This window comes from Mastomys coucha, unplaced genomic scaffold, assembly GCF_008632895.1.
Source record: "Mastomys coucha isolate ucsf_1 unplaced genomic scaffold, UCSF_Mcou_1 pScaffold14, whole genome shotgun sequence".
Classification (NCBI taxonomy): Eukaryota; Metazoa; Chordata; class Mammalia; order Rodentia; family Muridae; genus Mastomys; species Mastomys coucha.
Genome location: NW_022196896.1, coordinates 104,498,084 through 104,514,047, shown reverse-complemented (window position 1 = coordinate 104,514,047; position 15,964 = coordinate 104,498,084). Strand labels below are relative to the sequence as shown.

Genomic DNA, 15,964 nt, shown 5'->3' with positions numbered 1-15,964 from the left:
AGCCACAATCCACATTTTATATTATATGCAAAAGCAGTTTGAAGTTTTCTCCATTCAAAGGTGTAAGTTTATGAGAATTTGATTAAAGGGGGTAGGGAATGGGGTGTAACAGCGTGCCTCGGATAACCATCTCTGTATTAGCTCAAGTGTAAAAGCAGAGTGACTGGTGCCAGGTACTAACAACTCACTGACAGCAACTGATGTGACTGTCATGTGTCAGCAAATCAATAACTGAATGCCACGTGTGTTTTATAAAGTTTATAAAGTATGTACACTTTATATATTCCTTTATATGTAGGCTAATAACTGTCTGTAAGTGAAAGCCAAATACATAACATATATACACATACACACCCCCAGAACATTAGCTTCTAGATTATATGACAATCTAAATGTTTTTTTTTCTTACTTTTTGTTGTTGTTGTTGAGGGAGTTGCTTGTTTGTTTGTTTGTTTGTTTTTCTGAGACAGAGTCTATGTAGCCTTGGCTGTCCTGGAATAAATTATGTAGACCAGGCTATAGCCTAGAATTCACGAAGATTCACCTGCCTCTGCCTCCCACATGATGGGATTAAAGGCATGTGCCACCACACCCTGCTTGCTTGTGTCTGAATAATTCTAAGTACAAACAAGAAATACATTCAGCATCCCATGAATCCATACCCATAAAAGTAAACTGCCTAAGTTTTTGATGAATACTGTTTTAAGCAGAAATATAACTTCACTTTTGAATTTTAATTTTCTTTACTAGAAAATAAAAAAGCAGTGGTGGCACACACCTTTAACACCAGCACTCGGAGAACAGAGGCCACCTCCCTAAGTTCAAGGCCAGCCTAGACTACAGAATGCATTCCAGGAGAGCCAAGGCTACTCAGACACCCTTCTCGGAAAAACGAATGGAAGGAAAGAAGGGAGGGAGGGAGATCCAAAGGCCAGAGACAAAATAGAAACATTTCAAACAACAAGTGCTGGGAAAATACAATGTGAAAAGGTAAGGTAGGCATGTTCTACAGAAGACAGCTGCTTCCGTATATTCTGTCTTTGACTGTATAAAGGAAATAATAGTTTCTAATCTCTAGTTTTAAGGTGATTTTAAATGCTTGTTCATTGTAGGCAAGGCTCTAGCAAAAAAAAAAAATCAAAATTTTGGAGATTTTAGTTTTTCTGTGATAGTTTTTGAGACAGGTCTTTTGTTTGTTTGTTTGTTTGTTTTTGTTTTTCAAGACAGTGTTTCTCTGTGTAGCCCTGGCTATCCTGGAACTCACTCTGTAGACCAGGCTGGCCTCAAACTCAGAAATCCACTTGCCTCTGCTTCCCAAGTGCTGGGATTAAAGACGTGTGCTACCACTGCCTGTCAAGACCTGTCTTATGTATTCCCAAACTAGATTTAGAGGTTCAAGGTCATCCTGTTATAAGGCAGGATGGGCTTTGCACTCCTCCCCCCCCCCTACACAAACACACACACACACACACACACACACACACACACACACACACACACACACACACACACACACACACACACACACACACACAATCCCAGTACTGAGAAGACAATACGAAAGCAGCAGCAGCTACGTAAATTACAATTGTCATAACACTGAAATGACCAGGTCTGTGGTCTGCACGGCAGTCTCACTCTCAGATGTCAAGCTCACCCACATTCATCTCCCACTCCATCCTTTTATTTATATTACTTTGCTCTACCTCGCAGACCTCTTATTGTCCCCCAGCAGTCACTGCCCCACCAGGTCTCCAGCATACCAGGGTCTTTTTTCTATGCCTATAAAATAATATACAAACTAAGCATCTTTAACAGCCTAGGGTGTCAGTGCTCATTTCAAGTATAGTTTGAGTGAATGATGAATACAAGTTCTACAATAGCCTAGCAATATAGAAAGTTATGTAACACAGTAAGAAAATGACAGAGAAATACTAATAGTAATTACATAAAAAATAAATACTCCACATATTACTGTCCAGATAGGTAAGAATGACTCCGTGTTTTACATTAAAATTACATACACTTCACACTAGGTTGACAGTAGCTCAGTGACTGGGTGCTTACTTGCATGTGTGAGACTGTATTTGAGAATGGCTAAAAAGAAAAGGAGAAAAATAAAAAAATCAAAAACACTACAGGAACCAGGCATGGTGGCTATGTCAAGGGAGACCAAGCTGAGTTACCCAGAGAGCCTGTCTCAATCCACTTTACATGAAATGCTAAGATTAATTCATCCTAGTTTGTTTTGGTTTTTCTGATAACTAAAACTTCCTGCTTCACTTTAGAAGAAATTCAAAAACATTCTCCTGCCTCAAACAGCAGGAATCCAGGCCAGAGATCAAGTCAACAGGAACAAGTGGAATTTCTAGTCTTATGTTTACTTTTATAGTAACAAAACCAGCATCACGGTAATACAGTCTGAATAAAAGCAAAAATATGTAAATAAAACTTAAAATAAAAAACAAATAACTGTTAAAGGGAACATTTTATAATTTATTAAATTATTAAAAATTAATATAATTTAATGTTATTAAGCATTCTTTTTTTGTTTTGTTTTTTGGTTTCTTTTTTTTTTGAGACAGGTTTTCTCTGTGTAGCTCTGGCTGTCCTGGAACTCACGCTGTAGACTAGCCTGGCCTTGAACTCAGAAATCCACCTGCCACTGCCTCCCAAGTGCTGGGATTAAAGGCGTGCGCCACCACCGCCCAGCTCTATTAAACATCCTTTAACACAGAAACTTCGATGCAGATCATTAAAATCTGCAGATAGAGATATGCGGAGCTGGGATGGGGAGTGGGGAAAGAAGAACGGACGCTGCCCCACAGGTCACAGGCCTATGAAGTTATTTTACAACTAAGATCACTTTTAAAGGGCAAATAACTATCTGTGTAGTTAGTACTCATAATTAAAACAATTGGCAATACAGACATTTCTCACAAAAAAAAATACTTAGGATATTCAATAATATCAACAGGAAAGTTCAGATTTACATAATGAGCACAGAATAGAAGACAGACCTGCCCATCTGGGCTGGCACCTGCTCAACCTTTCAACCTCCAAAAAATAACCCAGAAACCTGCCCTTCAAAAAAAGAAAACTCTCAGCCGGGCAGTGGTGGCGCACACCTTTAATCCCAGCACTTGGGAGGCAGAGGCAGGCGGATTTCTGAGTTCCAGGCCAGCCTGGTCCAGGACAGCCAGGGCTACACAGAGAAACCCAGTCTCAAAAAACAAACAAACAAAGGAAACACTCAATAGGCTGGACGTGTACACTAGTGCCCGTTTATGTCATCAAGCTCTTCCAGCAGACATTTAAAAACAAAAAGATGCTTAGACCAGAGATGACTAAAAGTACTTGCCACCAAGTACCTATCAACCCAGGTTCTATCTTGGGGATTTGCAAAATGGAATAAAGAACCAATGCCCATAGGTTGTCCTGGCCTCCACAAGAGTGCAACAGCATGCACCAGTATGCAGACATATACACAAATAAAAAAAAATGTTTTTTATTTCATAGTACAGAATCATTTAATATAATCCGATTCTAATTCTATTCCATCCTTCTCTGACCTCATCTATACCTACATTTTCTATTAGCAATCAGGCATTTCCACAGGCCTGCCCTCAAGGATCCAGCAACAGCAAGATAGGTCATTGCTAGCTGTCCAGTCGGACACATTTCCACCCTTGCCACAAGTCTCATATCCTCCCCCCCATGCAGATGCGCTATATCCCCTTATAAAAAAAAAAAGTGCTTCCTCTCCCTGCTTTTCCCTTCCAGCCCCACTCAGTGACAGCCTCTACAAAGTCCCCTTCCCAATAAACCTCCCATATGAGATGTTGCAAGGTGTCTTTGTGCTGTCCACTGCTTGAATCACACCTGACCGATCCTTCAATGCCTTTCCTGACCTGATTTTAGTTAATCACAGCAGCCTAAATGTTCCCTGCCCAAATTCCCAACTCCTCTAGACATGATCCCTCCGTTGCCATGGCACCTACGTGTCCCTCTAATCTGTAATAGTCCCTCTTCTACCACATCCTTCAGTGGATTCCTACCCAATGCTTTCCTCACAATCTCTTCCGCCAGCATTCTGGTAAGCCTCATGATTTAACATCACCACCACTTTACAAGTACCAGGTCATCCTTTTATTCACTCTCCTTCAAAGAGCTACTTTCTCATTTATTTTCAATTAGAAACTAATGAGAAAGTTGGGGTTGGTTTGGTTTGATTTGAGACAAAGTTTCTCTGTGAAGCCCAGGCTGGCTTTGAACCCTGGGATCTATCTGCCCCAGAGTACTGGGATTAAAGGTGTGCACCAACACCACCCAGTCACCATTAACAGAGGTTTGTTTGTTTTTTTTTTGGGGGGGGGGGTATTTTATTTTTTTTAAAGATTTATTTAATTTATGTATGAGTACACTATAGCTGTCTTCAGACACACCAGAAGAAGGCATTGTATCCCATTATAGATGGTTGTGAACCACCATGTGGTTGCTGGGAATTGAACTCAGAACCTCTGGAAGAGCAGTCAGTGCTCTTAGCCGCTGAGCCATCTCTCCAGCCCTAACAGAGGTTTTGACCTCAAATTTTTAAGGGAGTGTTAGCAGAGACTATGGCTGAGAAAGAATTAAACCGTGTTGACCTGAGCTGCTGGGGGACGGGAGGAGTTGGTGCTTTGGCCTTTATAATCAGTACAGAATCCTGGTAGATTCTTTTCCTTGAAGCCTTTTTTTTTTTTTAACAATCTTTATTTTAATTAAGATAGCTTTATTTTCTTTGTTTCTAGTTTTCAAATTCTTTAGTATTTTACATTTAATTATTTCACAAAAGACTGTACAGAAAATCCACACCCTTTCCTGTGAGTGGTTTCTTCTTCGTAAGTACTAGTTATCATTTTGCCAATTCTGTGCATTAGTGCTTGCTTCCTGCAAGAGTTCCTTGTAAAGTGTAGCACCCCTGTCCTTCCTACTGTGCTTTGATGGACAGAAACATGAGTCTAGAACTAGGGGTGCCTGGACTGGAACCCTCTTACTTGACAACTGTCCGTTAGCAGCTTATTTAACTTTTCTGGGCCTCGGTTTCTTTACTGAATGGTGGTGATAACAGAACCTATTGTTCACTGCAGTGAGAACAATAATGTAGTGAGATATCTTTAAATATCTCAGAATTGCTGTCAATAAATGTGAGCCATTTATTTGTTTTAGAGGATGTAGAGTGTTTTGTTAGCTGAGCGGTGGTGGCACACGCCTTTAATCCCAGCATTTGGAAGGCAGAGGCAGGCAGATTTCCGAGTTCGAGGCCAGCCTGAGTGAGTTCCAGGACAGCCAGGACTACACAGAGAAACCCTGTCTGGAAAATAAATAAATAAATAAATAAATAAATAAATAAATAAATAAATAAATGTTTTGTTGCTTACTGCCTTCTCTCCTAAAGTAGCATTATCTTCTGTGTATATATACTCAGGCCATTAAGGTGAAAAACTATTTTAAATCCAGAAGTAATTATTAGCTAATCGTCAAGCATCTGTTGAAAACTGGGCATGCTGTTCAGTTTGTTTCACTCTTTGCTGAGAGTGGTTTCCTCTTTGTAAGTACTAGTTATCATTTTGCTAATTCTGTGCATTAGTGCTTGCTTCCTGCAAGAGTTCCCTGTAAAGTGTAGCACCCCGTCCTGTGACGGGATGCACAACCCAGCCCTTGTGGGGGTTTAGTACTGGTGGAGCGGAGGGCTGCTGACAGATATCCCACACAATGGACAATGTAACAGTCGTAGCCACTCTGAGGATTTACAAATCCCACTACGTTTCTCCACCCTCTCCTCATTAATTCCAGTGCTTTTACACAGCTCCAATTGTCCAAACTCCAACTCTGATGTCACTTCTTTATGAAGTCTTCTAGCAACTGCTTCGGGTCTTTTCTCTAAGAACCCAATGCTTTAAATAAACCTCTATGGGTTTTGCTGGTTTCCACCTACACTTCAAAGAGGTGGGCATATTAATGACTCATTTCTGAAATTCTTAGCCCAAGCAACACAGAATACATTACATAGCATGTACTCAATAACTGTTTGTAGTTTTCCTTCATTTTTGTTCCTTTATGAATTTATTCCCAAAAGAGTAAAACAAGAAACATCATAGAAAATATAAGGAATTGTATGCCTTTGCTTCTGAAAAATAGGCTAGAAATCCCCCAGAAAGCAAGGGGATAATATAAAATCTGGTTAGCTGGGTTTTCTATCAACTTACTCAACAAACAGTAAATCACTGAGGGGTTCTGCTAACTAGCCTTGTTCTTCAAGTCTTTCAGTAGAATATATGTAATGGATAAGTATGGTGATCATTTAAGTCCAAACTTCACAGAGTCTGGTTTAACCAAAATATTCAAGAGGCTAAGTTCTTTATAGAATCATTTTGGTTTTTTATATACACAAAACATTAAAGATAATAGAAGGAGCTCTATGAGTTCAAGACTAGTCTGATCTACATAACAAGTTCCAGGGCAACCAGTGTTATGTAATAGAGACCCTGTCAAAAAGAAACTGAAATGAAAGTGTCTTCTAACTCTGAGTCCATAATGCAAGCACTAGTAAAATATGCCACCCTTGTGATGAGGGCACAAGAATGAAGCACCACTTAGAAAGCAAGTTTACAATTTTTATTACGAGCACTCAACTTCTTCATAGCCTTTATCCACTGCTTCACTTCCAGGAATATTTTAGTAAGTCATTTGTAACAGGCATTCAAAAGGAAATGGGCAAATACACAGTAACTGGGAACTATCAAACACACTGTGACACGTACATTCAGTAGATTATACAGCCACTACAAATATTTTAAACATCTGCTAACACTGTAATTGCTTGTGACATACTAACAAGAATAGGCTGAAAACTGAATATACACGATATAGTTTCACTTTTTAGCAAACAGAAAAATATCAGCAGTGGCCATGTTTTGGATGCAAAATTAGTATTTCTAAATTGTCAACTTTATGTTCTTTATGTTCTTACATAAGAAACTCTTAAGGAAATGTGAACAAATTATTTCCACACACATTCAGACAGGAACCAATTTTATATACTAAAAATCATAAACCATTGAGCCAGTATATAACTTTTTTTTAACAAACTAAACAGAACCTGGAGAATCCAAACACTAACTTGAAATATATCTGTTCTAAACATACAACCTGAAACATGGCTCATGAATATTCCAGAATTTAAGAGGTAGAGAGGCCAGCCTGGTCTATATAACAAGTTCCAGGACACCCAGGGTTCCACAGAGACCTTGTCATAAAAAAGAAAGGAAGGGAAGAAGGAGGGGAGGGGGATGAGAAAGGGGGGGACAGGAAGGGAAGACAGAGGGAGGGAGGGAGGGGGTTTTGGGAAGGGACTGAAGCAGATGAATAGCTACAAGTTCAAATACAGTTTAGTCTACATAGCAAGTTTAGGCAAGCCAGGACTACACAGTGAGATCTTGCTCAATACAACATACAACTTAAACTAGGCATTGTGCCACAGGTAGGCAGGCTTTTAGATTGTGAAGTTTGAAGACAGCCTGGAGATCTTTATGACAAAAAAACAACTCTATAGAATTATAAATTTTATGTACCCGACTAAAAAGATTAATTACTAAATTTAATATATTAGATTATAAACTGACTTCAGATACAGCTGGTCTGTTGGCACAGCACAATCTGCAAGCTCCCTCATTTTCCCAGTTCACAGCATTTACGAGAGGCTTTTTCACCTTTTACCTTTCTCTGATCTGAGGTCTTATACTTTAGGTCGAGTTTTATCTACGAGTCCCCGGAGTACTCACCTTCTGGGCCTTTTGTACTGTCCCCAGTGTCAGGTCCCCACCTCATTCCAACTGCTGTGAGTCTCTGGCCTGGCATGCTCCACTGTCCCCTATGTCCCTGCTACTATCCCTCTCCTCCTGGATTTGCCCAGCACCACTTAAAGCTTTCCAATCTCACCACATTCTGTGTTTTGCCTTAGCAGTACCTATTGTGCCTGTAATTAAGTAAATGCTTATTTCTCTATGCATGAAGAAGTGTCTTGTACTCATTACTCAATTCCTAGCAGCCATCATCACAGAACCTGGTGAAGCATACATCACATGGGTAGGTGGGTGGGTGAGTGGATGGGCATGGGCAGGCAGGCACTGAACACACACACACACACACACACACACACGAACACACATAAAGTACAAATGTTATATAATAAGTTGTTATATAATGATACATGCCTATGAACCTGGCTACTTGGGAAGTTTAGGCTTTAAGATTCTAAATTGAAAGACTATCTGAACTAAATGGCAATTTCTGGTCTGGCCTAGGCAACCTAAAAACAAAAAAAGAAGAAAAAAAATCCCTTGGTAGGGGCACAGTATGGGGAGGTGGCTGCAGATATAGCTTGTTGACAAAGTTCATGAATAGCAAACATAAGATCTGTAAGTTCAACCCCAGTGCCATAGAAGAAATGTATTATTAATCACAGGGGATTACTGGGGAGGCAGAATAGAAAGTTCAAAGCCAATCCAGCTTGCCAGCCTGGCCTATCAAGGTCTAAGATGCACAGCAAGACCCTGTCTAAAAAAAGAAACAAAGCTAAGGATGTAGCTCAATACCAGAGCACTTGCCTAGATTTTCTGAGGCCAAGTTACACATGGACACAGACACAGACACACACACACGCACACACACACACTTTCTTGGCATCTATTTTATAAGCTTAGGAACTCCCTGTGACCCTAAATTTAGCCTCTTTTGACAGATTTGCCCTACTCAAATTTTGCCATAGAATGTATTCCTTTTTGGTAAATACTATGTTCACCAAAAGTGCCTCACTAAAATGACCCAAACTAAACAAGGCAGAAATATAAAAAAGTTTGATGTGCAGATCCCCAGAACGAGATTCCTATCAATAAAAAATTAATTCAACATTTTTAAAATGAATAGTTATAATGGCCTCTGAGTACTCCAAAGTCCTTCATCTATTGATCTGCTCTCTCTGACCTGTACTCTGGACATGACTCATCTCATGGCTAATCTGGTCCCAAAGACCAAAGATGGATTCACTGGCAGCCACATTCTTGATAAAAATCTTGAGCACCAATTACTCTAAAACATGAGTATTGAAAAAGGAAAAAAACATGAGTATCTAATCCTACATTCAAGGAGTCAACTTTACCACTCCCTCACTCCACCATCCAGCCATCACTACCTCAAGACTCCCCTCCTCTAAGTGAATCTTAGAACAGGAATTATATAGACCCTTCCTGGCCTTTAACTTTCAGCTATCCTTCTGCTTCTGCCTGCTCCCAAGTGCTGGGATTGCAAGGCTGTCCCACAATACATAGCTTTACATTTTAAAAATATACAAAATTTCTAAAACTTAAATTCTCCATCCCACTTAAATATATTCTTCCATCTTACCAAGAGTAAGTAAAAATGGAAAGCTAAATCCTCCCAGGTCTAAAACCCTGCTCAAACTTCAAGAAATCCAATAAAATTCCCTTCCTCCCTTACTCTCCATTTACTTCCGGTCATCCAGCTCTCCTGCTCATGCCCACCCCAACTTCTATAACTGATATTTTCAACTCTTCCTCCATGAATACAACACATCCTGGCACACTTGGCACTCACTCCTTTAACACAAATGCCACAACAATCTCCTATCCAAGTCTTAATTCCTCTACTTTGCCTAAGAGAAAAAGAGATGAAAAGAATAATTATAAATTTCTCTGCAGAGCATTTAAGGCCCTCCATAACTGATTTTTCAGTACCCCCGATTCTGTCACACTTTGTGCTTCCGTTTTTTCCTCTTCTTCCCTTGGGATGTCCAGGCAGGACACCGAGGGGAAGGAAGGATGAAGCAGAGCCGATTTCCACAGTATGCCAGGCAGGGAAGGATGGGCTCAAGCCAAGTTCTGTGGTCCAACTCTTCTTTTACACGCCAGGCAGAAAAGGATGAAACGAAGTCCAGAACTGGTGGGTCAGAAGGATCCAGGTCTGGTAGTGAATGCTGGGGGAAGGGGTCTCGGAAGATTTCAGGGTTACAACTTTCAGAAAACAGCTCTCTTAGACAGACAGTAGTCAATGAAAGAGCTTGTGCGCATATACTTTACTCAGGGTCAATCAAGGGCTATCCACATTAATCCTGGAGAGTGGAAAGGAGTTCTTAGGGTGAAGTTTCATGAACTGAGGTTTAAGGTTCAGGGGATACCTCATTTGCATGGAAAGACATTCCAGGAAATTGAACCTGTAATTTCCTCCAAGGATACAGGACATTCCTCAGGTAGATTGGGGTCAGGTTCCCTAGATCAGGTGGAGAAAAGGAAACCCACTAAGAAAAGGGAGTTCCCATTTTGCACCGGGAAAGCTACAATCCTAGTAGTACTATGCAACACTTTATTCTTAAGTTCTATTTGCCGCTATCTTCCTTGTCTGTCTTCTCCAAGTCTAAATTTGCTCATTCTGCTGTTAACTCTTCCTAGAATCCTTTTGGCTTGTTCTGGTTTTTTTTTTTTTTTTGAGCCAAGTTCTCATTCTGTAGCCTCAACTAAATGATCCTTAGCCCCTCAGAATGCTGATTACATATATGAGCCACTATATCAGGATCTATTAACTTAATATCTAAACTAATTAAGCATTTTTTTGCTGCCCATGCTTCCTCTGCCCAATCCCAGCCTGAATTTCTCTGTCCATTCATCCCTCCCTAAGCCTAGGGTAGGTACCAATATAGGTACTCAATATTTTTCCCATGAATGAATAATTTCTAAATTTATCATAAATCTCAAAATGGAATATAAGCTCTTTACTAGATAAAAAATGCCTTATTTCTACAATGTGGCTTAAGTACACAGTGTCTGACAATTTAGGAAATGACCCTGAAGCACGATGATGCAACCAAGAAAAACAAGAACCAAGAGAGGTTCCTAGCTCCAGGACGAAGACACTACTCCACTGGCAGCTTAATCTGCAGAACTTTTCTTCAGCTGTTTTTGCTGTTTTCTGGAGAGGCACTTCCGATTGCTCTGTAGGATAGAGAGGTCAGACCTTGAGGAAGAGCGGTACCCTACATTTTCTGCTTTTATGGGCTTAATGATATGGCCTAGTTTGGTGCAAACCTTGGGAACTGTCAGCTTTTGGAAGGCCCTCTGGGTGTTCCATGTGTACCCAATAGGGTTCTGGATAGTCCTTTCAAATTGCTGGTGGTGGGTGAATGGATGTGGAACCACCCGCACCTGATGAGCAGCCGCATGGATGTTGCGCTTCTCACTGATAATCACATTCGGCAAATTCTTGTCTTTTCTTGGAGAACTTTCAGAAGCTTTAATAAGAAAACGGCGCCTTTTCTTAGCACTGGGCTTCTGGCCCATACCAACCCACTCACCCCATCCAGGCAATGACAAGTCCAAGTCCTTTGGTTTACTTGCCTCTATAGCTTCCCTTTTCTCTTTTAAGAACTCTCTTATGACATCATCCCCAGCAAAAGCTTCCTTTATTAGCTGCTTGTGATCTGTCTCCACTCCATCTTCCAACTCCTGTACTGTGGGCACTGCCAAAGACTTTACAGAATGAGATGGGATCGTCAGAAGGTTCTGTACATCAATCATTTGTTCCTTCTTTTTCTTCCCTCCAGAGGCATCAGGGTTGGTGGGTAGCTTCATCTTCTTCCACTCCCCTTTCAACAAAGGTCTAGAGAGCCCTCTTTTTGGATAATAGCCCCCTTTGCTCAATTCTCCTTGTTGTTCTAGAACATGTGCTCTCTTTAGCCTTTGAGGCACCAAGAACTTCTCTGAGGCAGGGTCCTCTCTCTGGATATGGAGAACAGCTTCCTCTGAACTCATTTTTTGACTCTCAGGCTGATGACTTTCCTTGTTGAGTTTCTGTACTCTTGATTCTGATAATACCTCCTGGCTATTAGAGTCTTGTGTTTCTTGGCCATCTATTGGCTTAGCATTGTTGGGATCAACTCTTTCTTGAAAGGATCTTTTTTTCAACACAAGTTCTTCTGCCACTGGTCTTTCATCTCCCTCACTCTCAGAAGACTCATGGGCCCCGAATTCAAGCATCTGTTCAGGGTCTGTCTTGATCTTCCCCCTTTTTGCATTGCTGTTGCAACTGCTAAGCATCCAGGGATTTGCATCACCTGCATTCATCTGTAGGTCATCCATTCCATCAGAGACAGGGACTATTCCCTCTTCTGTGCATCCGTCCTCTTCCTCACTCTCTGAACCTACCTGGAGCTTCTGTGTCAGTTCTCTGTTCTTAGCCAATTGTTCTTGCATAGCTTTCCGAGCCTCCAGGTCATACTTGGCCATAATTGCCTTTGACTTTGCCCATTGCCCACTGCCCTGGTGCTTAAGGCTCATCCGTTCTGTTATTCTGGCCTTTTCCATTTTTTCCAGTTCTTGCAATGCAGCACTTGGGCAGTCTTTCCACAGCTCCTCAAACTCTTTTAAGGCTTTCTTGGCCTTTCCTTTCTTTAGAACTCTGTGATACTTTTTACTCTTGATTCTCTTCTCTCTTCGAGCTCTAGCCTCATAATAGGACTGCAGAGCTCGCATCCTCTGAAGCTCTGCTCGGCGTATCTTGGCTTCTTCCAGACTCATGGCTTTGACGGAGGCTTTTTCCACAGGAGTCAATAAAGGGTCTGTTACTGGCTGCTTGTTCTTATGAAGAAGGTTAAAAACTTCTTGTTCCAGGGGGGTTCTTGCTTTCCAGCCAGTGAAGACATGTTCAATGGGAGCAACAGCTGGCGGCTCCTTCTCCAGAGGAAAAACCAACTGCTCTGCTTGCCGGTTCTTCAGAACGACAGGATCCCACTTGGAGAGCATTTGTGAGGTTTTGCTGAATGCTGCTTCCCTGAGGGCCCGGTCAGCCTCTTCTTTGTTAAGGGGTGTGGTCAGAGTCTTTGACTTGACTCTATGCAGCTGTTTTTTCACAGCAGCCAAGGCAGATAATGTTGTAGCAGACCCAAGCAAATCGGAAAGGGCCAGCTTTTCACCTGATCCTCCAGAGGTGACATTGAACTCTGATACCATCCGACTAGCCTCAGATCTCTCTGCCAACTTCCATTTATTCTTTCTACCAAGGGAACCAACTGCTTCCAGGAGCTTTTGATGTTTCCGTTCTCCATCGCTGTCCCCCTCATCTTCACTTGTACTCAGTGGGTAGTTGTCTGGCAAATCCAATAGTTCTTCCTGCTGGCTCAAAGCCAGAAGGTCTGTCACATTCCTGGCCATGTTCATGGTAGCAGCCTGCTTCCTCTCACAGGGTCTGTAAGCTCTTGAAAAAGTGTCTTGTCTCACTCATCTTTGGCTTCATCTATTTACTGCCCACTGTCTCTGACATAGATGTTTTCTGAGAATCTTATTTATTGAGATGTCTAAAGAAGAAAAGACCCAGATAAATACCCCAGTAATCCATGAAGTCAACACATAAAATGTACAAGACAGCCAGGATCGTGATATACAGGGCCAGCCTATGCCACAGAAGCCTGTCTCTGTGTCTGTCTGTCACCTGAAAGTTATGACCCAGGTAACAAAAACCTCAAGCCAAAGCAAAAGAAAAGGAGGTGAAAAGAGAATCATGATAAAAATACAAGAGATTGGACAGGAAATTAAGTGCAACAGGAAGCCCAAATGGTTGTGGACAATGCCATATCACAAGTCCTAGTAGCATCATGGCACGCAACTCAAGACACACTTCTCAAGACATTTCCTGTGTGTAACAACTGAAGAGACCCCCATCTTCTCCACTTGCTATATCCCACCTAGCAATTACTTTCTGAGTTGCTATGAGTCACTGAATGAAATCATGCAGGTTCTTGACTGGATCTGCCCCAAGCCTCTGTTCTATGCCTCCCCAAAGGATACACTCTAATCCCCTTGGTACTCAATAGTTGAACCTTAATGTAAATTTGTTAACCTATCAAATTCAGAATGCTTGCTCCTGCTTAATACAAAAACAGAGATAGAAGAATAAGAAAAAAGGAAGAGAGAAAACAGGAAAAGCAAATTAAAACAGAGAAGGGCAGAGAAGCAAGGAAAGAGGCACAGCTGATCCTCCTAAACTACCAGTTTGCTTCTAGGAATTTCAATTGTCCTGTTACAAAAATTGAAGTCACAGTGTTGCATGCCTATAATCCCAGCACCTGGGACACTGAGGAGATTTTAAAACCAAGGCCAGCATGGGGTTACATTAAAAAGAAAAACAAAACAAAACAACAACAAAAAGCATGGGGTTACATTAAAAGAAAAAAATAAAAATAAAAAAGCCTGCCCCACCCCACCGTAAGAAAAACTTTAGAAAGAAAACAAAGTCTGAGAAATAAGTGACTGATTCCAATGTACATACCAAGTTTTATATACACGGATGGCAATCCACTCAGCAACCCAAAGTTGGTGATATACCACTCAGGAGGCTAGGGCAGATGGATCTCAAGTTCAAGGCCAACCTGAGCCTCACAGCAAGTTCAAGGCCAGCTTGGAGTAAACAGTTAGACCCTGTTTCAAAAAAAAAAAAAAAAAATGCCACCTGAATTTGTGTCATATGACATAAGCCTTGTAAGTAATAAAAGTAGATGCCCATTATCTGATTGAGAATGCCACAGTGTCAGTCTGCTTGCAATGCGCTAACGTGTAGAAATTCAATTTTCCCAAGAATTCTAAAGGCCAGTTAACTTATATTAACTAAAACAGAACAAAACTAAAGGATGTGGTCAGAAAGATGACTCAGCAAGTAAAGGCTTGCCACTGAAGCCTAGTGAACTGAGTTCAGTACCCAGACCCCACATAAAGGCCAGAAAGAACAAACTCCAATGTTGTCCTCTGACCTTCACCTATGTATTGTGGCATGCACTCAAATGGACTCTCAAGGGCTCCAATGTGCACGTGCACACGTGTGTGTGTGCACGTGTGCGTGTGTGTAATGTGTAGTGTGTATGTGCACACACACTAGAAATTTTTTAAATATTAGAACAAAATCTAGTTAATGTCCCAATTTATGGTTTTCTATTTACACAGGATAGCTCCAACTCTACTAAAGAGGTTCCTAATACATAAGGCACTTCCTTAAGTGGGACTGTATATAGAAGCTTAATGATACTACTTCATGAGAGAAGGCAAAGCCAGGCAGTGGTGATATACACCCTTAATCCCAGCGCTCAGGAGGCAGAGACAGGCAGATCTGTTGAGTTTGAGGCCAGCATGGTTTACAGAGCACATTGTCGAACATTCAGGGTTATACAGAGAGACCCTGTCTTGAAAAAGGCATGGGGAGCCAGGCGGTGGTGCCGCACACCTTTAATCCCAGAACTTGGGAGGCATAGGCAGGCAGATTTCTGAGTTCGAAACCAGCCTGGTCTACAGAGTGAGTGAGTTCCAGGACAACCAAGGCTATACAGAGAAGCCCTGTCTTGAAAAACCAAAAAAAAAAAAAGAAAAAGAAAGAAAAAGGCAGGGGGAGGGGAGACAAAGTCAAATATGAAAACCTTTTTACATTCTCTAAAAACAAATAAATTGGCTCTTGGCTCATGTTCATTGACAATGCTGCAGACGATTATTTAAAGTCTCACTGCAGTGAACAATAGGTTCTGTTATCACCACCATTCAGTAAAGAAACCGAGGCCCAGAAAAGTTAAATAAGCTGCTAAAGGACAGTCGTCAAGTAAGAGGGTTCCAGTCCAGGCACCCCTAGTTCTAGACTCATGTTTCTGTCCATCAAAGCACAGTAGGAAGGACAGGGGTGCTACACTTTACAAGGAACTCTTGCAGGAAGCAAGCACTAATGCACAGAATTGGCAAAATGGTAACTAGTACTTACGAAGAAGAAACCACTAGTTTGTGAATTTTCCATACAGTCTTTTGTGAAATAATTAAGATATACACAAATGCAAATTACTAAAGAATTTGAAAACTAGAAACAAAGAAAGTAAAACTACGTTAAT

General features: G+C 41.2%; 2 protein-coding genes across 7 annotated transcripts in view; both read right to left on the bottom strand.

Annotated features, from left to right (window-relative positions):
• Acsl3 (acyl-CoA synthetase long chain family member 3) overlaps positions 1 to 15,964 on the bottom strand; it is a 53,531-nt gene that overhangs the window by 33,378 nt on the left and 4,189 nt on the right. The window contains exon 2 of one of the 4 annotated variants that reach the window (XM_031368127.1): positions 14,374 to 14,522. The exons of 2 other annotated variants lie outside the window; for them this stretch is intronic. The gene's annotated coding sequence lies outside the window, so the exon portion shown is untranslated. Of the gene's footprint in view, positions 1 to 11,138; positions 11,231 to 14,373; positions 14,523 to 15,964 lie in introns of those variants that run through there. One more of the 4 variants, XM_031368130.1, reaches the window with a different exon arrangement.
• Positions 10,104 to 15,964, bottom strand: part of LOC116088628 (U3 small nucleolar RNA-associated protein 14 homolog B) — a 10,045-nt gene continuing 4,184 nt past the window's right edge. Inside the window, exons 1-3 of one of the 3 annotated variants that reach the window (XM_031368125.1) lie at positions 14,374 to 14,522; positions 11,139 to 13,402; positions 10,104 to 11,045 (exon numbers count right to left, since the gene is read on the bottom strand). In XM_031368125.1, coding sequence (XP_031223985.1) covers positions 10,983 to 11,045; positions 11,139 to 13,265 — 2,190 coding nt within the window. In that variant the 5' untranslated portion in view covers positions 13,266 to 13,402; positions 14,374 to 14,522 and the 3' untranslated portion in view covers positions 10,104 to 10,982. Of the gene's footprint in view, positions 13,403 to 14,373; positions 14,523 to 15,964 lie in introns of those variants that run through there. The other 2 variants (XM_031368123.1, XM_031368124.1) reach the window with 2 other exon arrangements.